Source organism: Mobula hypostoma, chromosome 15, assembly GCF_963921235.1.
Source record: "Mobula hypostoma chromosome 15, sMobHyp1.1, whole genome shotgun sequence".
NCBI classification, from domain to species: Eukaryota; Metazoa; Chordata; class Chondrichthyes; order Myliobatiformes; family Myliobatidae; genus Mobula; species Mobula hypostoma.
Window position 1 is genome coordinate 71,179,000 of NC_086111.1, and position 24,826 is coordinate 71,203,825.

Consider the following 24,826-nt stretch of genomic DNA (forward strand, 5'->3'; position numbering starts at 1 on the left):
TCTGGCCATTCTCCTCTGACCCCTTTCAATAACAAGGCATTTTTGCCCACAGGACTGCTGCGCACTGTATTTTTTTTTGTTTCCATCCTTTTTTTTACACCATTCTCTGTCAACTCTAGAGACTGTTGTGCATAAAAATCCTAGGAGATCAGCAGTTTATGAGACCACCTCATCTGGCACCAACAATCAGTTTACGGTCAAAATCATTTAGATCACACTTTTTCTCCATTCTGATGCTTGGTCTGAATAACTGAACCTCTTGACCATGTCCACATGCTTTTTTGCATTGAGTTCCTGCCACATGATTGGCTGAATAGATATTTGCATTATTAAGCAGGAGTACCACGAAGTGTATATTGACCATAATTAGACATATCTTTGCCTTGGTGGGGGATCTAGGACTCTGCAAAGAAAAATGTCCTCATGAATAAGACTTGTGTCATTTATTGTCAAGAGACTTGAGAAACACTGACAATAGCAATCAGTACTAACCTACCCACAATGGCACAGTATCTAAACGATAATGAGTTTGTCAACTATTTAAGGAGTAAAATGCTCCCTTGAACAAAGTTTTTTTTCAAGTACGTCTGGAATATTATTGTGTCCACTTCTTCCAATTAAATTTCATTGGCAGCACTAGATCAGAACAGAAGGAAGAGCATTTGACTAAATTTAGACTAAGGTCTATTAGTTGCAAAGAAAAGCATGACAAAACTGGGTTCTTTAATTTGGAAAAGCATTTACTTTGAACAGCTATGAACAAATTAAGCAAGAACAAGTCCCATTAGACAGATGCTAAGTCTACAGTGACGTCAAGCTTACATTAAGCACATCACCACATTTCATGTAGGCGCTATATAAGATAATAACCCTCCTTAAAATCAATACCATACAAATTATTGCTAACAATGCCAAATATACTCTGTGGCCACTTTTTTTTTAGGTACAACTATATACTAACTCATTAGTACAAATATCTTATCAGCCAATCATGTGGCAGCATTTCAATGCATAAAAACATACAGATATGGTGTCAAAATTCAATTAATATTCAGACCAATAATCAGAATGGGGTTCTAAGTGACCTTGACTGTGGAATGATAGCTGGTGGTTTGAGACTCTCAGAAACTGCTGATCTCCTGGGATTTTTCATACCCTACAGTTGCTAGATCAGGGGTTCCCAACCTAGGGTCCACGGACCCCTTACTTAATGGTATTGGTCCATGGCATTAAAAAAATGGGAACGCCTGCTCTAAAGTTTACAGAGAATGGTGCAAAAAAAAATGCAGTGAACAGCAGCTCTGTGGGTAAAAATGCCATGCAAATGAGAGAGGTCAGAGGAGAATGCCCAGACTGGTTCAAGCTGACTGGAAGGTGGTAATAACTCAAATAGCCATGCGTTACAACAGTGGTGTGCAGAAGAGCATCTCTGAACGGACAACACATTGAACCTTGAAGTAGATGAGCTACAGCAGCAGAAGACCACTCAGTGACAACTTGATAAGGTGGAGCAAGTACTGAATACAGTATCTTCTGAGTGTATATTCCAAAGTGGTTATAAACCAGAAGCTAATACACACACACACACACACACACACACACACACACACACAATGAAATTAGTCAGCATGTGAAAAAGAGAAAATTAATTGAGGAGGAAACACTCTATCAGAACCCCAGTTCTGACATTCTCTTAAGACTCTTCAATGGAAACATTTATCTCTCTTACAGCTACTAACAAATCTGCTGTGTACTTCAAGCCCAATTCACAGCCCTGCAGAGGGTTGTAAACTCAGCCATCTCAATCATAGGTACGAGCCTCACCAGCATCGAGGACATCTTCAAAAGACAATACCTCAAAGAGGTACCATCTGTCAAGGACCCTACCATCCAGGACATGTCCTCTTCTCATTGCTACCATCAGAGAGGAGGTACGCGCACGCACACACACACACACACACACACACACACACACACACACACACACACACACAATGCTTTAGCAGCAGCTTCTTCCCCTCTGCTCTTAAGAGTTCTAAATAAACTAAAAACCAATCCATGGATATTACCTAAGTATTTTTGCTCTTTTTTTGCACTACATAACAAATTTACTTCTATATTTATATTTCTTATTATAATTTGTAGTTTTCTAAATGTATTGCACTGTACTGCTGTTGAAAAACAACACATTTCATGACATATGTCAGTGATATTACACTTGATTCTGGTTCTGATCCCCTGACTTGCAAGTTCTCTGTTCCTGGAGGTTAAAAAAGCAAATAAAATCTTTAGAAAAATAGAATTTGTTTTCTTTGGTGGGATAAGGTCCTCAGATTCCATTTCTCTGGCAAGCTTCTTCTGTTCACTGCACATTATTAATACAAGGAAACATGAGAATTAAATTGCTAAGAGGTATGTATTAAGGAATAACAAATAAAATGAAAGTAAGTACATATTTGATTTTTTAAAACCTTGTTTCTACTAAGGGTTTAGTTGCAGCCCTCAAGGGGCAAAGGAGCGGACAGTGTTATAAAATCAAAGTTGGAGGTAGTCAGCAGTGAAATTAAATAACTACACATGATTAAGTGAGAGCAGTCACTTTGGGTCTCGCTACTATACAGAAACATTTACTTAAAAAACAAACTTTTCCATTACATTTCTCTTCTCTCAGTTACAGGCAAAAGGTGTACCAGACACTCATCATGTGATTCTTGGAAGAGAGTACCGGCAGCCTATTCAACTACAAAGACTATTACAGGAAAGCCTTTCAGTCCCACAGTTATGATATCTGTTGGGGCATTCCACAGGCACTTTTCATTGGCATTTGCACACCTAACCACAGAGATGAAGATGTCAATTCTGCTGCCTCAGTCAACAAAATGCAATGATTGAACCAGGAATCATAAGAAATTTCCATGCTTGCATTAACCTAACCAACTTTGACCCTCGGTGGTTTGCAAACTCAAAACTTCTACCAATAAAGGTATCACCTTTAGCATGGCATGATAGGGTAGTGGCTAGTGTAACACTTTACAGAGCCAGAAATTGGGATTCAGTCCACAGCCCTGTTTGTGAGGAGTTTATATGTTCTCCCCACGACCTCGTATGTTTCCTCTGTGTGCTCTGGTTTCCTCCCACAGTCCAAAGATGTACTGGTTGGTAGGTTAATTGTTCACCGTAAACTGTCACGTGATTAAGCTAGCAGTAAATCAGGCATTGCTGTGCTCATGGCCAGAAGGGCCTACTCCATGCTGTATCTCAATCAATCAATCAATCAATAAATACATACATACATAACATGTTAGTGCCGGAAGTGCGGCACATCCTTGGACTGTGCTGGTTGTCGATGCAAACGACACATTTCACTGGATGTTTTGATGTACATGTGTAAATAAACGTAATCTTTAATTTGCATTCCCTAACTGTCTCCGATTTTGCTGCCAGCATCACCTTGACCAATTTTCCCTCTTTTAGAAGTGCATTAGCTGAAAGAGTTAGTTTGATTACTAGAATCAAAGAACATAGAGCAGTACAGCACAGTATAGGCGCTTCGGTCCTGATGTTGTACCAACTAACATGTAAATCCTTAGTATGTGGGAGGAATGAATGAATGAATGTGGGAGTATGTGTAATGAAAACCAATTTCCCTCGGGATCAATAAAGAATGACTATGACTATGAAACTGGATCACCCAGAGGAAACGTGGTCACGGGGAGGACATACAAACTCCTTACAGAGAGCGGTGTAATTGAACAGGGGTCACTGGCGCTGTAATAGCATTACACTAACCGCTATGATAACGTACCATCCTTATCCTTCCTCAGAATTGAAACATTCCATCCCTTGCAACACTCTCTTGTCTTCGCCAGTGCAGATGGCTAGATTTGCGTACAGTTCCATAACCATCACGCTGTTATATTCTGCGTCGGCAAATAACGGCAAGCATCTCACAATCTTTCTTCACCGACTTATTTATTGCCAAGCTTTTAATCATCCTTTCTAATCTTCTTTCACTTTTCCTGTCTTGATCACCCGGATTCATATCCGGATACCATTACTTATCACTTGTGCAGCAAAATGTACAGTGAAATATGTTGTTTCAACAACCACACCAAAAGATTAAAAAAAAGTGAGAACCTTCGAAATAAACTTGATCATCTGGTTTTACAAATCAAGCCAGAAGTAAAGAATTTAGGCATTATTATTGATTATTATTGAGCAAGTTTCAAATGGCATATTAATCATAGTACTGCGTTCTTTCATTTAAAGAACATTGCAAGAGTTCGATTTCTTATAACATCTCACAATACAGAAAAATTGATACATGTTTTTGTTTTCAGCTGTTCAGACTACTGTAATACCTTCTTTTCAGGACTGCCTAAGAAAGATACAAATCGGTTGCAGCTTGTTCAAAATGCAGCAGCAAGGATCTTAACCAAAAGAAGAAAATCATAAACACGAAAAAAATGCAATTGTTGGAAATCCAAAGCAACACACATAAAATGCTAGAGGAACTCAGCAGGTCAAGCAGCATCTACAGAGAGGGAAAAACAGTCAACATTTTGGGCCAAGACCCTTCATCGGGACTGATGAAGGGTCTCAGCCCGACAGATCGAAAGAAAATCTGAGCACATTTCACTGGTTTTTGGCATCATTACACCGGCTGCCTGAGTCCTTTAGGTTACATTTTAAAATACTCGTAATTGTTTATAAGGTTCTGAATAATCTAGCTCCCCTGTATATTTTGGAGTGTCTATCCCCTTACATCCTAATTGTAAACTTAGATCCACAAACACTGGTTTGCTTGGTGTAACTAGAGCCAACCAGATAAGAACTGGTGAGGCGGCTTCTTTGTTCTTATGCACCAAAAGTCGAGAATACTCTACCAAATGAGATATGCCAGACTAGTGCTGTGGAACATTTCAGAATCAGAATCAAAATCAGGTTTAATACCACTGGCATATGTTGTGAAATTTGCTGTCTTTGCGGCAGCAGTGCATTGCAATACACTATAATACAAAAAATCTGTGAATTGCAGTTAGTGTATGTGTGTGTGTGTGTGTGTGTGTGTGTGTGTGTGTGTGTGTGTGTGTGTGTGTATATTCAAAAGTTCTATTCAAAGGGTTCAAAGGAACATCTAAACAAGTCTGATGCATTTTGGAAACAAGTCCTATAGACTGATGAAGTTAAAATAGAACTTTCCGGCCACAATGAGCAAAGGTATGTTTGGAGAAAAAAGGGTGCAGAATTTCATGAAAAGAACACCTCTCCAACTGTTAAGCACAGGGGTGGATTGATCATGTTTTGAGCTTGTGTTGCAGCCAGTGGCATGGGGAACATTTACTAGTAGAGGGAATTGAAAGTACAAATGGACTAAGATGTTAACTGTCCTGTGCTATCACCAGTGGAATCACCAGTTGATCTGCCACCTGTCTTCAGGAGAATGAATTCAATTAAATACCAGCAAATTCTGGAAGCAAACATCACACTGTCTGTAAAAAAGCTGAAGATGAAAAGAGGATGGCTTCTATAACAGGATAATGAACCTAAACACACCTCAAAATCCACAATGGACTACTTCAAGAGGCGCAAGCTGAAGGTTTTACCATGGCCCTCACAGTCCCCTGGCCTAAACATCCATCGAGAATCTATGGACAGACCTCAAAACAGCACTGCATGCAAGACAGCCCAAGAATCTCACAGAACTGGAAGCCTTTTGCTAGGAAGAATGGGTGAAAATCCTCCAAACAAAAATTGAAAGACTCTTAGCTGGCTACAGAAAGCATTTACAAGCTGTGATACTTGCCAAAGGGGGTGTTACGAAGTACTGCCATTTTTATATATACAAACGTTTGTATATGTAACGCTTAGCTATATTGGCTGGTATTTATCTCGGGGAAACCGCGTCCGCCACTCACCTTGTCTCCCGGGTTACGTTGGTTGCTGTACAACTGCCACCTGATTCCACTTCAAACATCGATCATCAGCCAGCACACACTGCACATTTTACCAATTACACTTTAGTCATAGTCATACTTTATTGATCCCAGGGGAAATTGGTTTTTGTTACAGTTGCACCATAAATAATAAATAGTAATAGAACCATAAATAGTTAAATAGTAATATGTAAATTATGCCAGCAAATTATGAAATAAGTCCAGGACCAGCCTATTGGCTCAGGGTGTCTGACCCTCCAAGGGAGGAGTTGTAAAGTTTGATGGCCACAGGCGGGAATGACTTCCTATGACGCTCTGTGTTGCATCTCGGTGGAATGAGTCTCTGGCAGAGGGAAGAAAGGAGATCCGACCCCAAGAAAGAATAACATGGACACCCAATGGTTCATTTGCTCTATTATCAATAATATATCTATAGATATTACTAAGTCTATGAGATTAATAGAGGTACAACACAAAAAGGAATGGGAAAGGCGCCAGACTTATCAAAGTTCAATTTCTTCGTGCACACGTTGGAGCTCGGACCTCCTTTCTTCCCTCTGCGATCCATTCTGACCCTTTCGACTCGCAGCCCGGGACCACCCAAAGTGATCAACCAGAGTACTCCCAGTACGTCCGTCGTCCTCACGGTCTCTCCTCCAACTCCCCGCCAGAAACCCCTGGTTCCCAGCCATATGAGACAGCATCTCACCCCAAGAAAGAATAACATGGACACCCATTGGTTCATTTGCTCTATTATCAATAATATAACCCAAGCAAACTGCTAGCTAGAGACTTTATCAGCATTTAACATAACAAAGAAGCCATTTTGATTAACATACACAGTAACATAAAAGAAGAAACCCCTTACATATATATATACACACACACACACACACACATACATATATACATCATATATACAAGAGGTTAGTATCCATGATGGAGCTGACTAAGTTTATAACCCTCTGCAACTTATTTCAATCCTGTGCCGTAGCCTTCCCACACCAGGCAGCAAGTGTCGCCACACATTCTGGCACCAAGATAGCATGCCCACCATACTTGGCAGAACACAGGCAGCAATGACAAAACACTTCTGAAAACCTACATTTCTAGGTTGGCCTACTTATATGATTACTTAATGACTGCTGATGTTGATTATATTTATACAATGGTATATTCAATTACATTTTATTCAATATATTGTCTTATGATTTTTAATTTTGTCTCATATTTCTATGACTATATTGATTTATCTTTACAATCTATGTAAAGTATTTTGAGCCTGCATCTTGGTGTATGAAAGGTGCTATATAGTTATTATTATTTTTCTCAGCTTTCTGAAAATTTACATAGATATTACTGTGTAGCCCTAAGTGTTTAATGCTATTGTGTAGTGACTTTGGAATGATACCAGCTATTACTATTGGGACAATATATACCTTGTTTATGTTCCAAAGTCTTTCAATTTCCGCTTCTAATTCAGCACATTTCTGATGTTTTTCATTTATTGATTTCTGCAAGTTGTGTGTGTTTGGAATGGCTATATCTGTTAAATCAGTTGTTCTTGCTTGTTTATCCTGTATTATCATATCCAGGGGTTATTATGGATTGTCCTATCTGTAATAACTGATCAGTCATAATATAATTTGTGGTATACTGACTCTAAAACTGGATCAGGCTTGTATTTATAGTAAGGTGTGATTTCATTTATGAGTTTGTATTTTAAAGCAAGATTTTGATGAATGATGTTTGCCTCTAGATTGTGCCTGTATATGTGTTAAACTGCTACAGGATCCTGTGATGTGTTGGATTGTTTCTGGTTTTTCTCAGCCTTTTCTACATTTATCACCTTGAGTTTGTTGATCTTTTATTATGTATTTATGATCTTTTTTTTGTGTGTTAACTACCTGGTCCTGCATTGCCACAAGAAACCCTTCTGTTTCTGGGAAGAAGTCTCCAACTCTGAGCCAGGCATTCGATGCTTCCTTGTCGACATCTCGTCTGCTCAGATCAAGTCACAAGCGTACCGCTTCCAGGGTCTCGTTACCTCGGGTGGCGTGTGTCCTGCCTTAGCGAACCTGTCCCTTTTTATCCCCCTGCTGGGGTATCGCCTGTCCATCACTTCAAACAGTTCAGGGTTCAAAGGGGGAGCCGCTCCAGACAGCTCTCTCTCTCCCACGTCCCTTCATTACACATCTCCAGACGCTGCTCCATTGTTCCTTATCTCTCCTTCCCCTGAGGGCAGGTGGCAGACCACTTGCTGATGTCACTGATGCTAACCCAGGCCAGCAAACATCTTAATTTTATGTGTATTCTCGTCACCCTTCCCCCCTTTAAGGATTTTTACCAGGAGGTATAAATTACAAACATGAATACATTATTTGATACACACACAAATATACATCTTTATCAGCTATTTGGCTAACACAGCGAGTTTGAAGCTGTCAACACCTTGACAGACAGTCATCACATTTTCTGTTCCTTTTACACGTGTTATTAATAATCCCTTAGACCAGGCTCCGACTCAGCAAACTTCATAGTGGCCAAAAACACTGATGAATTGCGACCAATGTAACCTCTCATTTGGTTTTGTCCCGGACCACAATAACAAGGGTCGTCCCATTCCGACTCAGTTTTCTCTCGCAAGGGCTTAGCAGGAGGGGGACGGGTATTGACCGCAGAGTTATTGCAAAACTTCCTGCAGTACCCCACCATCTCCAAGAGCCTTCTGAGGGTCCTCTTGTCTGTCGGGGTTGGGAGGTCAGCGATAGCCTGCACTGTAGCTTGCATCACTGCCAGCTGCCCCTGTGTCACAATTCCCAGGTAAGTGACCCTCGTGTGGCCGCATTCATTTTTTTCAAGGTTCACTATCAAACTGGCTTCAGACAGCCGTATTAAATTGCCAATACACACCTCTGTGTTCATCAGCCCTTTAGTCACTGAATTACTCATTAAATATAAGTGTTGTTTACTAGGCTAACCTATTGTACAAAACAATCACCCAACGTCCCAGTTCTTTGCATTGCCTCGGGACAATCAAACACACGGGTGTGAGTCGTTTAATTACTTCTTCTAAAGATTCGCTTTGTTCGGGGATTAAGGGAGAGACCTTATCAGTAGACCTGGCCAAAACAATAGCCTTCTCCCATCTGATCGATCCCATCCTAACCTTTTCAAAATGGTTTTTTCCTCTTATCAGGGGGCCCCTAGCTTCATTGATTTCCACGCTAACACCGACTAGGTTTGTTAGCATATCAAAAGCCGGTGACCGTCTCAGTTCGCGTCGGTCATGATCAATAACATTTTTCCCCCTGGGCAGCCGGTAAATCTCTTTCATGATTCCACCAACTGTTTCCTCCAGCACCGCAAAATGTCCACCGGGGGGTACCTCGTGGGCCATGTTAAAAACCTCATCCCCATAACTCTTTTGCACCACCCCCCATTCCTCATCTGCGGGTACTGTACTTGATTTCCCTTTTTTCCTTAGCACTTCCTTCTCCACACAATAGTCTACTAGTTCCCTTGTTAAAGCTGTGTCAGAGAGAGCCGTCTCTGCAAAAACCATCAGCCCCTCGTCTCGCTCCTGCGTCTGCACAAATTCTTTCCTGGCTACTGCTACGTCCGTCCCAGCTCCCTCACTACCACTTGTCTCACTACACCCCGTCTCATACAAGGTTGGCAGAAATGTTTCAGCTAAATTCACTATCGCGGGCCCGTGATGAACCTGTGAGTCCATGGGCGGGGCCTCAATGCTGGCAGGCTGACCTGTCAATCTCACGACTGGGAACACGATTCCTCCGGCGATGTCATTACCGAGCAAGACTTCCACGTCTTTCATCGGTAATTCGGACCTCACCCCGATCGTGACTAGTCCAGAGACCAGGTTGCTCTGTAAGTGTATCTGGTGCAAAGGGACTGACTCTGTCCCTTCCCCAACACCTTTGACCTCTACCTCCCCAGTCTGGGTCTCTGAGCTAAACTCTAATACACTCTTCAGTATTAGTGACTGACACGCTCCCGTGTCTCTCCAGATCCGCACTGGAACTGGTTTTAACCTCTCCTTCACTGACACCAGTCCGGCCGAGACAAACCTCTTGCGCCCTTCCTGGACTTTTTCAGACCTGTCCTTCCCTAGCGGTTCGCTTAACAGCTCGATACAGCCATTCAAAATTTCCGCTTTTCCTTTTCCCGTCTCCTTCTTTGGGGCAAAATGTCCGACTTTCCCACAATTATAACAGACGACCCCAGGAGACTTCCTACCAGACTGCTCCCGGTCTACCTTATCCTTTTCACTAGTCCCCGGCTTACTTTCTGACTTTTCCGGCGGACTCTCCCCGCCGTCCTGACTACCCTTCTGGTAGCCTTTACTCGGGGCAAACTTCATTTTATGCGTCAACGCATACTCATCCGCTAACTTAGCAGTTGCGGCTAACGTGGCTGCCTCTTTCTCATCTAGGTAGGGTCTCATACCCTCGGGGACACAACCTTTAAACTGCTCAATCAGGATCAGTTGTAGCAGTCTGTCATAATCCCCCTCTACCCCCTTCAAGGCGCACCAACGCTCACAATATGTCTGCATCTCACGGGCAAACTCCAAATACGTGCGGTCCCACTGCTTCCTCGCATTCCGGAACCTCTGCCGGTATGCCTCCGGGACCAACTCATAGATCCTGAGGATGGCCTCTTTCACCACCTCATACCTCTGGGCATCTTCCGCGGATAAAGTGGAGTAAGCTTCTTGGGCTTTCCCTTTCAGTACACTCTGAAGTAAAACAACCCACTTATCCCTCGGCCATTCCTGACTTATAGCCACTTTTTCGAAGTGGAGGAAGTACCGATCCACGTCGGTATCGTCAAATGGGGGAACCAGCCTAACCTCTTGGGTCGCCCGGAACCCTCCACCTTGGTTCGGCACGAGCCCCTGCTCGGCCCTTATCCTTAACTTCTCCAGCTCAAATTCCCTTTCCCTCTGTTTCCCTCTCTCTTCTCGCTCCCATTGCCTCTCTTTCTCCTCTCTCTCTAACTGTCTTTCTCTCTCTTGCCTTTCCAACTCTCTCTCCTTCTCTTCGTGTTCTCACTGCCGTACCCGGAACTCGTGCTCGAGTCTCAGTTTTTCAAGCTGTACCTGTACCGCGTCTCCAGCAGGTTTTTCAATAGACACCACCCCCAGCTCACCTTGGGGAAACACACCTTTAGATACATAGTGCTCTACAATAGCTCTGTGTATCTCCTCTCTCCTCATTGTCGACTTCACCTTAGCAAGATTCAACCGTTTGGCCACAGCTATCAATTCTGATTTCCTGGCATCCTCTAATGCCTCCAAGGTCGGCGCCTTTATAAATTCCTCAGCCTCCATTTCTACTGTTTGTCTTTTCTTTCTTTCGGGAATTTTAACCCAATCAATTTACTCCGTCCCAAATTTAGCGTTCAAGATCCCGGACGAGCCCCCACTTATGTTACGTACCCCGTAACTGGGTTGCCAAACCAGCAGAAATGGATCACTCAGTTGGAGTCTGGAGTACTAGAACTCAGGAAGTTTTATTAAAGAAACAAGCAACACAGTAATCGAAAGGATAATAAATGCAACAGTTTAGCAATGATAAACACACTTGTGCACAGAATTAAGATAACAGCATCAATCAAGCTCTATCGTTGTCTAGGGGTAAATGACCAAATTTCAAAGTGACTCAAAGTTTAGTAGTTCAGTTCGCAGTAATCGTTGCCATGGCGATGGACAACGTGGGGGAAGAGAGAGAGAGAGAGAACAGGAACAACTGATCATTCAGACACGGCTTTACTCACAGATCGGCGATTTTGGGCAGGTCCTTGGTGATGTCACCTGAGGTCACCGACTGTGACCCCTCCTCCAGATGCGGTCGATCCTCTGCAGTGAACCCGGCACCCAGGCAAGGGCGGACACACACCGGGTTCCCGCTGATCGTACCTTTCCACCCTGGCCGTTGTCTGATACTTCCCACCGACTCGAGAGAAGCGTACCGCTTCCAGGGTCTCGTTACCTCGGGTGGCGTGTGTCCTGCCTTAGCGAACCTGTCCCTTTTTATCCCCCTGCTGGGGTATCGCCTGTCCATCACTTCAAACAGTTCAGGGTTCAAAGGGGGAGCCGCTCCAGACAGCTCTCTCTCTCCCACGTCCCTTCATTACACATCTCCAGACGCTGCTCCATTGTTCCTTATCTCTCCTTCCCCTGAGGGCAGGTGGCAGACCACTTGCTGATGTCACTGATGCTAACCCAGGCCAGCAAACATCTTAATTTTATGTGTATTCTCATCACAGGTCAAGTGATATTTATTGTCATTTAACTACGTACATGTATATAATATATACAGAAACAAAACAATGTTTCTTCGGACCAGGGTGTAATACACATCAGTAACACACTTAACATAGGTGAGGAAAAAATCTACAGATGAATCACACATAAATAACAAACTAAAGTGCATTAATATTAAATATTCTAATGCATGGAACAGATTAACCAGTGGCACTTCGAATACGATGCGGCTGGGAGTTCAGAAGTCTAACGGCCTGGGGGAAGGAACTGTTTCTCAGGGTACCTCCACACTATGCCGGATAATTTTGAAAACGAAGCTTTTTCTCTTCATTTTGCCCTCCCGTCCACACATTTTCAGCCCCCGAAAACGGAGATTTTCGAAAACACTTTCCAGAGTGAATAAATCTGAAAACACTTAATATCCGGCGTAGTGTGTACGGGGTAACCGGAGAGATTTTAAAACGCTGTCATGACAACACAGCAACAATGCTTTTTTCTGCTTCTGTTTGGTACTGCGCAAGCTGTTATAACGCGCAGTCAGTGTGAACGGCGTGAGAGTTAAATTGTAAAGTGAGCTTTTTTGACTATTTAAAAACTCTGTCATGACGTGCCGGAACAGATATTTGTTGTTTTCTTGAACGCCATCACCTAACAATTTCAGAACAGACGGACAAGACTGAAGCCAGTTGACCCATAGCTTACTGAATAAATAAGTATACTCACTTCGCCCTGTTTTCTGTCCTTGCTTGTATGAAGGTGGTTTACCTATTTATGCAAGTACTTCTCTGACAATAGATGTGTAACAGCCTAATGTAACATTGTATTGGAAATACAAGATAACGCTGATGCAGACGTTTTATACATTTAACAAAGTGCTTTATTAATGTAACAGAGTTAGTTTTTCAATGTTCGTCGTCAGCTGGGTCATACTGTCCGTGAACTCCCTGTCGGTTGCCTCCATACACTCCAGTATTTGTTTTTTTTAAGTTTTAAGTCCTCCTGTGTGAGAGCCAAGAGCAATTCCTTTAAAGTTTTTCTACTCTGTAACTGGACAAATGCGCACGAAGTATATCATTTCCTCTTCGCTTGTTTTCTGTGTGTCCTGCGCATGGCCAGTAGGAGGAGATTCGCCCAAATATCCGCCTAAGGTGGACTGAGATATTTTGAAAATCGCTTAGTGTGGACGCCTGTCGTTTTTACTCGAAACCGGCGTTTTCAAAATTATCCAGCGTAGTGTGGACGTAGCCTCAATCTAACCATTCTTGTTTTTATGTATTGTAGTCTGATGGTAGAAAGTCATAGAGGATTCTGGATGGACGGCTGGGATCCTTAATTATACTAAGGGACCTGCATATGAATCACTCCTCATAAATGTCCCCAATGGGTGGTAGGGAGAACCCTATGATCCTCTCAGCTGTTCTCACAGTCTTTTGCAGGGACTTCAGGTCCAATGCTTGACTGCTCCCACACCAGATGAAGATGCAACTTGTCAAGATGCTCTCAATGGAGCTCCTGTAAAATGCAATTAAGATGTGGGTGGGGAGGGCAGGTGGGAAGCCTTGCTTGCCTCCTGCTTCTTAGGAAATACAGGCGCTGCTGTACCTTCTTGCTCAGGGAGATTATATTAAGTGACCAGGTGAGATTATCTGTGAAGTGAATTTACAGATACTCCTGCATTTAACTCTCTCTATAGAGAGGCCATGTATTCGCAAAGGGGGGGGTGGTGGAAGTCTGCAATGATTTCCTTTGTCTTCTCCTTGTTCAGGCTTGGATTGTTCTTCTCGCATCTATCCACCTCCCACTTCACACCCCCGTCTCGTTATCGCGGGGATGTCTTGCACGGAGTGTCATGCTCTTCCATTGGCTTACTTTTTCTTCAATAGTAATAATGTCTTCATTTTTCTGGGTTGTGGTCTCACTTAAGTTTGCTGGTGTATATCGTATCAGAATTGCATATGTTTGTGTAGAGAGCTGAATCCTGTCTGTTATTATTATTAAGGATGTGCTGGGGCCAGCCCACATGTGTCACCACACAATCCAGCACAAACACAGCATAACGACCATATTTGGCAGGACAACAACAGCAAAACAAGCCTCTTACCCACCCTCACACCTCCCCCACTTATACACACATAAAGGTGTAAAAAGTACTGTGTGAATACCATATCTTCCTCCTTCAAAATCTATTCAACTGTAGACAATTCAAATTAAAATATTACAGTACAAATTGTATCCCAGAATCCTGACAGTTGAAAATTAAAGAAAAGAGACTAGCTACGGAACGTAGATCTTTGTTGGACAGGATTATTGTTCCTTGCAGGTAATTATGAGGATGTAGTATTGTGTCTACCATTCAGGGTCCCAAACAGCTCTTCTAGGTGAGGTGACACTCCACATTTGGACATGCCAGTCCACAGCCTCCTCTACTGCTGTGATGCAGCCACACTCAGGTTGGAGGAGGAACACCTGATACTCCAACTGGATAGCCTCCAACCTGATGGCATGAACACCAATTGCTCTAACTTCCAGTAACTGTTCCCCGCTCCCTTTCCTTCACCATTCCCATTTCCCTCTCTCACCTTAGCTCCTTATCTGTCTATCACCTTCATCTGGTGCTCCTCCTCTTCCTTTCTTCCACGGCCATCTCCTATGCTACCACATTCCCCCTCCTCCAGCTCTTTATCTCTTTCACCAAACAACTTCCCAGCTCTTTACTTCACCCCCTCCCCTCTCCCGATTTCACCAATTACCTATTCCTTGTACTTCTTCCTCCCCTCCCCCCCCCCCCGTATTACTCGGACTTCTTACTTTTTTTAATCCAGTCATGATGAATGGTCTTGGCCTAAAACTTCAGCTGTTTACTCTATTCCACATATGCTGCCTAGCCTGCTGAATTCCTCCAGCATTTTGTGTGTGTGTGTGTGTGTGTGTGTGTTACATAGCATTGTGTTTTTTTTCCCACTTTCAAGGGGGAAGATACATAAATATATATAAATAAATAAATAAAATTAAGAACTTCATTTCCCAGAGGGCAATATGAGGGCTGCACCCAAAACCAGAAGCTACAATGCTGACCTGATTGTGCACACACTGGGTTGAGCTGCAGTTCAGTAATAAGATGTTCTAACATAAACACACGCTGCTTGTCATTATTAACAACAAACATAACATGGAACTTCTCCTCCATCCTTGGTTGGAGTGAACAGCAGAGGTGAGAAGGCCTGCTGCATGCTGCGTGCTGATAGGGCATTTCTTTACGTCACTTCAGAACCTGCTGTGTTCATGGCTCTGCTACTGCACCAGCAATTCTGACTGCTGGAGTGGGAGCACCACCAGAGGAGTGGGGATATAGAGCAGCAGTGTGCTGATTCCCAGAGCAGCCTGTGTCTATACTATGGTGATCAGTGACGGAAGAGCCAATCCTGCTGTAAACCTTTACCACATAGGCATTATTGTTGCTATACCAATGCAAGTTATTACTATTAAACTGCCAACTGCTAAATTAAACTGCCAAATTAGAACACAGAACATAGGAAAGTACAGCACAGTACAGGCCCTTCAGCCCACAATGTTGTGCCAACCCTCAAACCCTGCCTCCCATATAACCCCCCACCTTAAATGCCTCCATATACCTGTCTAGTAGTCTCTTACATTTCACTAGTGTATCTGCCTCCACCACTGACTCAGGCAGTGTATTCCACGCACCAACCACTCTCTGAGTAAAAAACCTTCCTCTAATATCCCCCTTGAACTTCCCACCCCTTACCTTAAAGCCATGTCTTCTTGTATTGAGCAGTGGTGCCCTGGGGAAGAGGTGTTGGCTATCCACTCTATCTATTTCTCTTATTATCTTGTACCCCTCTATCATGTCTCCTCTCATCCTCCTCCTCTCCAAAGAGTAAAGCCATAGCTCCCTTAATCTCTGATCATAATCCACACTCTCTAAACCAGGCAGCATCCTGGTAAATCTCCTCTGTACCATTTCCAATGCTTCCACGTGCTTCCTATAGTGAGGCGCCCAGAACTGGACACACTACTCCAAGTGTGGCCTAACCAGAGTTTTAAAGAGCTGCATCATTACCTCGCGACTCTTAAACTCTATCCCTCGACTTATGAAAACTAACACCCCATAAGCTTTCTTAACTACCCTATCTACCTGTGAGGCAACTTTCAGGGATCTGTGGATATGTATCCCCAGATCCCTCTGCTCCTCCACACTACCAAGTATCCTGCCATTTACTTTGTACTCTGCCTTGGAGTTTGTCCTTCCAAAGTGTACCACCTCACACTTCTCCAGGTTGAACTCCATCTGCCACTTCTCAGCCCACTTCTGCATCCTATCAATGTGTCTCTGCCAACTTCAACAATGCTCTACACTATCTACAACACAACCAACCTTTATGTCATCTGCAAACTTGCCAACCCACCCTTCTACCCCCACATCCAGGTCGTTAATAAAAATCACGAAAAGTAGAGGTCCCAGAACCGATCCTTGTGGGACACCACTAGTCACAACCCTCCAATCCGAATGTACTCCCTCCAACACGGCCCTCTGCCTTCTGCAGGCCAGGCAAGCCAATTCTGAATCCACCTGGCCAAACTCCCTGGATCCCATGCCTTCTGACTTTCTGAATAAGCCTACCGTGAGGAACCTTGTCAAATGCCTTACTAAAATCCATGTAGATCACATCCACTTCACTACCCTCATCTATATACCTAGTCACCTCCTCAAAGAACTCTATCAGGCTTGTTAGACACGATCTGCCCTTCGCAAAGCCATGCTGACTGTTCCTGATCAGTTCATGATTCTCTAAATGCCCATAGATCCCATCTCTGAGAATCTTTTCCAACAGCTTTACCACCACAGACGCAAGGCTCACTGGTCCATAATTACCCAGACTATCCTTACCACTATCACAACAAAAAATATAAGAAAGACTGAAAATACAGACCCTGACACTTAAACACAACAAAATTTAACCTGGATTTTAACAACCCTTCATTTACAATGAAGAAGCTGAGGTCAAGAGGGTTGAAAGCTTCAAGTTGTTGTCAAGGGGGATCTTTAACTTCCCTAATATGAACTGGAATCTTCTGAATGCAAGAGGTTTAGATGGGGCAGAATTTGTTGGGGGCATCCAAGAGGATTTTTTAATTCAATATGTAGATCGTCCAACAAGAGCAGAGGCTGTACTGGACCTAGTGTTGGTTAATGAGCCTGGCCAGGTGACCAACGTTTCAGTGGGTGAGCAGTCAGGGAACAGTGACCACAACTCCTTAAGTTTTAAGATAGCTATAGATAAGGATAAATATGGACTTTGCAGGACAGTATTAATTGGAGCAGGGCAATTTACAAGAGCATTTGGTAGAAACTAGGGAGAATTCAATTGGGAACTGTTTTTGCGCAAGTCCGCACCCGACACCTGGAGGGTATGCAAGGACCAGCTGCAGGACAGATATGTTCCAGTCAGAAAGAAGGACAAAGATGGCAAGGTAAGAGAACCTTGGATGTTGAGAGAGATGATGAATTCACTCAAGAAGAAGGGGGAAAAGTATATAAAGTATGGAAGTATATAAAGCTCAGGAAGTTAGAATCAAACAGAGCCCTTGAGGATTTTGAAGAATGCAAGCCAGGAGGTGCTACGAAAAGTCCTTGACAAGTAAGATGAAAGAGAATCCCAAAGCTTTCTACACATATATACTAGGAACAGTGTATGACCACACAACGATAAAGGGAAGAATATTTGCTTGGATACAAAGGATGTGGTCCGTATTGAGTACTTTACATCACTGTTTATCAAGGAGAAGGATATGGACGACAGGGACGTTAACGCCAAGTGAATTAATACGCTAGGGCATTTTGAAGTAGAGGAGGAATTTGTGTTGGGTGCCTTAAAGAGCATTAAGGTGGACAAGCCCCCAGGGCCTGCAGAAATATACCCCAGGTTATTGAGAGAGACAAGTGAGGAGATTGGTGGGGTCTTAACTAATATCTTTGTGCCCTCTCTAGCCACAGTTGAGGTGTCCAGAAGACTGGCAAGTAGCTTATGTTGTTCTATTTTTCCAAAAGGGGACTAGGGATACTCCTGGAAACTATAAACTAGTGAGTCTTAGGTCAATGGTAGGGAAATTACTGGAGAGAATTACTCGGAATAGGATTCATGAACATTTAGTAAAACCATAGCCTAATTAGGAAGTGCCAGCAAGGCTTTGTGTGGGACAAGTCCTATCCTCCAAATTTGATGGACTTCGTTGATGAGGCGACAAGGGTGATTGATTAACATAGAACTTAGATTTTAGAAAGGTGCATGACAAGGTCTCTCATGGAGGGCTCATCCAGAAGATTAAGATGCATGGGATCAATGGTGAATTGCCTGCTTCTGTTCAGAACTGGTTTGCTGATAGAGGGCAGAAGATGGTGGTCGAAGGGATCTATGCTGGGACCTCTGCTGTTTGTGATGTATATAAATAACCTAGATGAAAATGTAGATGGTGCGTTAATAAGTTTGCAGATGATAATAAGAATGGTGGTGTTGTGGATAGCATAGATGACTAGCAAAGAATACAGAGGAATATACTGTAGATCAGTTGCAGATATAGGTGGAGAAATGGCAGATGGAGTTTATCCTGGCCAAATATTAAGTGTTGCACCTTGGAAGGTCAAATGTAAAGAGACAGTACAATTTTAAGGGTAAGATCATTAACAACGTTGATGAGCAGAGGTCATTGGGGTCCAAGTTCATAGCTCCCTGAAAGTGGCTACTCAGGTTGATAAGGTAGTTACGAAGGCATATCACATGCTTGCCTTTACTAGACGAGGCATTGAGTTTAAAAGTCAGGAAGTTATGTTGCAGCTTTATAAATCTCTAATTAGGCCTCATCTGGAGTATTGCAAACAGTTCTGGTCACCCCATTACATGAAGGATGTCGAAGCTTTGGGGAAAGTGCAGGAGAGGTTACCAGGACACTGTCTGGATTAGAAAGCAAGTGCTATAATGAAAGGTTGGACAAACTTGGATTATTTTCTCTGGAGTAGTGGAATCTGAGAGAAGATCCCATAGAGGGTTATAAGATTATGAGAGGCAAAGACAGATAGAGTCAGATAGTATTTTTTTCCCAGGGTTGAACTGTCTAATACCAGACGGCATGCATGTAAGGTGAGAGGGAGTAATTTTAAAGGCGATGTGAGGGACAAGTTTTTTTAAATAGAGCGGTGGGGGCCTGGAATGTGCTGCCTGGGGTGGTGGTAGAGGCAGATACATTTGGGGCATTTCAGAAAATCTTACATAGGCACGTGGATATGATGAAAATGGAAGGACATGGACATTGTGTAGGCAGACGGGATTGGTTTAATTGGCCATTTGATTACTAATTTATTTGGTTTGGCACAACACTGTGGGCCACAGGGCCTGTTCCTGTGCAGTACTGTTCTAAGTTCTATGTTATATGTTATATTCCCCATTATGATGAATAAGATTTCTGCCTGAATACATCCATTAATCTGCCATGCTGTTCATGAGTAATACAACAGGAATGTAACACCAGGAAGTCCTCCTGGGTCAATTTAAAGCAATACAATATTCCACAAAGATCATTTCAGCAAAAATACAAAAATCTTACCTCTGGTACAGTTCCTCTTTAGTACTAGAACTCAGTGCCATGTTACCTTCCCATTGTGCATCAGTCCCTAAGATATGAAGAAGACAGTAACTAATCTCAGTAATGACTTATGGTTTTCAAATTAAATTCAAGTTCATATCACAAAACCTAGAAAGCATTTTGAACCCAAGTATCTGTCTAAGTACTCTTGCTTTGTAATAATATTTCAGAATTTCAGATTAAAAAATACAAATTTAATTTTTTACACCACCCTTTTTTAACTCTCTTGCTATTAGGGCAGCATGGTAGTGTAGGGGTTAATGCAATGTATTACAATGCCAGCTGTAAGGCTGGGGTTCAACTCCTGTCTCATTGTTACCATCAGGGAGGAGGTACAGAAGCCTGAAGACACTCGTTTAATGATATAGGACCAGGTTCTTTCCCACTGTCATCTGATTTCTGAATGGACATTGAACCCATGAACACTACCTCACTACTTATTTAAAACTATTTTATATATCTATTACATACATGCTTAATGTAATTCATGTTTTTCTCTATTATTATCTATTGCATTGTACTGCTGCTACAAAGGCAACAAATTTCATGACATATGCTGGTGATATTAAACCTGACTCTGATTGTTTGTAAAGAGTTTGAATGTTCATCTCGTGACCATGTAGGTTTCTTCTGGGTGCTCCAAATTCCTCTCACATTCCAAATACATATGGGTGAGAGTTAGTAAGCTGTGGGCACGCTATGTTGGTGCTGGAGGCATGTCGACACTTACAGGTTATTGCTGATTTGATTTGACGCAAACAATGCATTTCACTGTACGTTTCGAGTTTATATAACAAATAAAGTGAATCTAATTTATAATATTACTCCTCCCTACTGATATGACTCAGATACATGGAGTAATTTAATTATCAATGAAAAGGCAGCAATGGGAGGAATAAAATGTTTACATTCAAAGCCAATCTCCCTCTTCTGTTTTCAATAATTGCAGTTAGTGGAATTAATCTACTATCAATAGGTAAAATCTCGTAAAGTTCAAAGCTCAAAGTAAATTTATTATCAAAGTACACTTATGTGACATTCATTTTTTAATAGAACAAAGAAATACAATACTCAAATGAAATAAAATACACACAGACCAACAAGCAACCAAAGTACAAAAGATGACAAACTGTGCAAATACAAAATAATAAGTAGACAGATAGCTAACTATGTGTAGATGATAAATAATACTGAGAATATGAGTTGTAGAGTCATTAAAAGGGAGTCCATAGGTTGTGGAATCAGTTCAGTGTTAAGGTGGTTCAGGAGCCTGATGGTTGAGGGGTAATAATTGTTCCTGACCCTGATGGTGAGGGACCCAAGGCTCAGTGGTTGAGAGGGCTTTGCTTGTGGTAGTCTGAGCTGTGTCCATCACTTTTCCTTAGTTTCCTTAGCCTCGAGAAACTTGGCAGAAGAAAAGCAACAAGAAGGAGCCACATAGACCCAACCATTCTTAACCTTATCCACTGAATTCCTCCAGTAAAATGCTGGTTGCTCCAGGTCCTAGCATGTGGTCTCTTGTGGCTTCTGAGATGCTAACTAGAATGGTTGATCAGATTAACTACTAGGTTAAGTAAGGTTGAAGAAACTTTTAAGATTTTATTTTATTTAGAGATGCAGCACATATAAGCCCTCCTGGTCCTTTTCAACCCCCGACAACCCTATTTTAACCATAGCCTATTCACAGGTCAATTTACAATGACCAATTAACCTACTAAGCAGTATGCCTTTGGACTGGGGAGGAAACCAGAGAAAATCCAAACATTCCACTTAGAGAACATACAAACTCCTTACAGAGGACACCAGGATTGAACTCTGAACTCCAACGCCCCTGTCTGCAATAGCATCGCACTAACCATGATGCCCCAAGATTGCATGAAGTTTTGTTTTAATAGCTCTACAGTGCATACCAGAAGGGAGCTTTTGAAAAAGTAAGTTTGCTGGGTGGGTAGTATACAAAATCAAAGACAAAACTATTTCCCTTGAAGCCATAGGCTTGAATACTTGGAATGATATTGCACAGAAGAAGGCCATTAGATCTATTATTAGCACATCAGCTCTTTGGAGTGCCATCCAATTAACTTCCCTGTCTCCTTTTTTTTCTTCCTTCAAACACTGGCAATTGGTAGGTAATTAGCTTATTATAGTCACACGTACCAAGATATTGTGAAAAGCTTTTGTTTGCATGCCAACAAGACAGATCATTCCACGCACAAGTACATCCAGGTGGTACAAAAATACAATGTAGAATCTAGTGTGATAGTTACAGAGAATATGCAGTGCAGGTACACAATAAGATGCAAGGGGCCTGATGGATAGATTGAGAGATCAAGAGGTCATCTTTATCTCATAAGGGAGCTGTTCAAGAATCTTATAACAGCAGGATGGGAATTGTTCTTGTGACATATCCTCCAGATTTTGATATCTTCTACCCTATGGAGACTGGATAGAGAAGAGAGATTGACCTGGGTGGGGGGTGTCCTTGATTCTCGAGGCAATGCAAAGGGTAAACATGGAGTCCATGGTTTTCATGATGGACCGGTCTGTATCCCAACTCTCTGCATTTTCACACAATCTTGGGCACAGAAGTTGCCATACCTCTGTCCACCACAAAAGGCAGGATCTCCCAGTAGCTACACATTTCAATTTGATTTCCCATTCTCATTCTGTCACGTCAGTCCATGGCCTCCTCTACTGCCATGATGAGGCCAAACTCAGGTTTGTGGAGCAATACCTCATATTTCTCTGGGCAGCCTCCAACTTGATGGCATGAATATCAATTTCTCAAAATACCAGTAATTTCTACCCCTCCATCCTTCTGTCATTTTTCCATTCCCCTTTCTGGTTATCCACTCCCTTTTCACTTCTCTTCATCTGCTCATTACCTCCATCTGATTACCCTCATACTTCTCTTTCTTCCATGAATCACTGTCCTCTCCTACCAGATTCCTTCTTTAGCCCTTTACCTCTTCCACCTATTACCTCCCAGCTTCTTACTTCATCCCTCTCCCCCACCAACCTTTCCCCTCACCTGGTCTCACTGATCACTAGTCAGCTTGTACTCCTTCCCCTTCCACCACCTTTTTATTCTGGCCTCTGCACCCCTTCCTTTCTAGACCTGATGAAGGGTTTTGGCCCAAAACATTGATTGTTTATTCCTCTCCATAGACTTGCTGAGTTTCTCCAGCATTTTGTGTATTATTCAAGTTGCCATCCCAAGCCATGATGCTATCTTTCTAATGTAGCAACAGTACCCCAAAGCAAGATTTCCATTATCACCACATCTTTTACACAAAAGTGGTTTTTCCACATCACCTCCAAATCCCTTGCCAGTTACTTTAAATCCGAGTCCTCCAATTACTGAGCCTTCAGCCACAGGGGCCACATCAAGCCATTAATCAAACCAATATCTTCTCTGCTCTGAGGAGTAACCTCCTACAGCTGCCCAGGAGAGGTGTTGGAGTCAGTGTGCCAGGAGCATAGTGCTACTGCATCCAAGCTGGAGTCAGTGCTGCCCCCAGTGTTTGCTCAGCAGATGACAAGCTAAACTGTGTTCAACTGCAGGCTGCTGCAACATTCATGGACTCAGGGTCTCGGACTATATTTTTATTGTGTGACTGTGTTTTATTGACATCTTGTAGCCCACTCCCATTCAGATATGTCCAATGATGGCCTCCTCTACTGCCATGATGAGGCTAAACTCAGGATGGAGGGGTAACACCTCATATACCGTCTGGGTAGTCTCCAGCCCCTTGGCATGAACATTGAATTCTCCAACTTCCAGTAATTCCCTCCCCCTCCCTTCCCCATCCCTATGTTACTCTGTCCCCTTCCCCAGCTGTTTATCACCTCCCTCATGGTTCTGCCTCATTCTATTACCCATTGTGATTTCCCCTATTCTTTCTTCACTTTTCCTGTCTATCACCTCCCTGTTCCCCTCCCCCACCCCTTTATCTTTCCCCTTACTGGTTTTTCACCTGGAACCTACCAGCCTTCTCCTTGCCACCCTCCCCCCACCTTCTTTATAGGGCCTCTGCCCCTTCTCTCTTCAGTCCTGACGAAGGGTTCCGGCCCGAAACGTCGACCGATCTTTTCCACCGATGCTGCCCGACCTGCTGAGTTCCTCCAGCGTGTTGTGAGTGTTGTATGAGCTTGCCTTGTGTGACTGCTGGTACTATGTTTTGCCCCTTGGCCTGGAGTTAACACTGTTTCGTTTGGCTATATTCGTAGGTATTCATGTGTGGTTGAATGGCAATTGAACTTGAACTGGACAAAACACTTAAAGTACCTGCTCAAATGCATTACTTAAAGACATGGCACTTTGGAGCTCAGAAGCATTTCATTTCCCACTCAAAGATAGCTTTTCCTTCTATTGTGAGTATTCTATTCAGAACAGTAATAATGTGCAGATCAAAATCATCTTTGTGCTTCTCATCTACTTCATGGTGCAATTTCATTATCTTCTAGTCCATAACTGCTGAATTTAATTCTGTTAATACTGCACCGATTATCACCCTGTGTAATAATGACTTGCTATTCACACAGTGTCTTTTCTTCAAACTGCTTTGGAAGTGGAGTCTTTGACAAGCAGAGATAGATACATTCTTGATAACCAAGGGGTTGAAGGCAGCACGGTGTGTGACGATGTGGAAATGAGGTTAAAATCAGACTACCCATGTCTGTTAAAACCAACAGGTAGAAGATACAAAAGTCTGAAAACACATACCACCAAGTACAACAGCTTTTAAGATTATTGAACGGTCCCATAATACAATAAGGTGGCCTCTTAACCTCACAATTTACCTCATTATGGCTTTGCAAATTACTGTCTACCTGCACTTCACTTTCTCTGTAACCGTAACACTTGATGTATTTATTTTGAGATTCCAACCCAACAAGCCCACACTGTACAAATGCACCCAAGTAACCAATTAACCCA

General features: G+C 42.7%; 1 protein-coding gene across 4 annotated transcripts in view; it reads right to left on the reverse strand.

Moving 5' to 3' along the window:
* Nucleotides 1–24,826, reverse strand: part of LOC134357131 (MICOS complex subunit mic25-like) — an 814,525-nt gene that overhangs the window by 759,862 nt on the left and 29,837 nt on the right. For all 4 annotated transcript variants that reach the window (XM_063068429.1, XM_063068427.1, XM_063068428.1 and 1 more), the window contains exon 3: nucleotides 19,849–19,915. In XM_063068429.1, coding sequence (XP_062924499.1) covers nucleotides 19,849–19,915 — 67 coding nt within the window. The remainder of the gene's footprint in view (nucleotides 1–19,848; nucleotides 19,916–24,826) is intronic.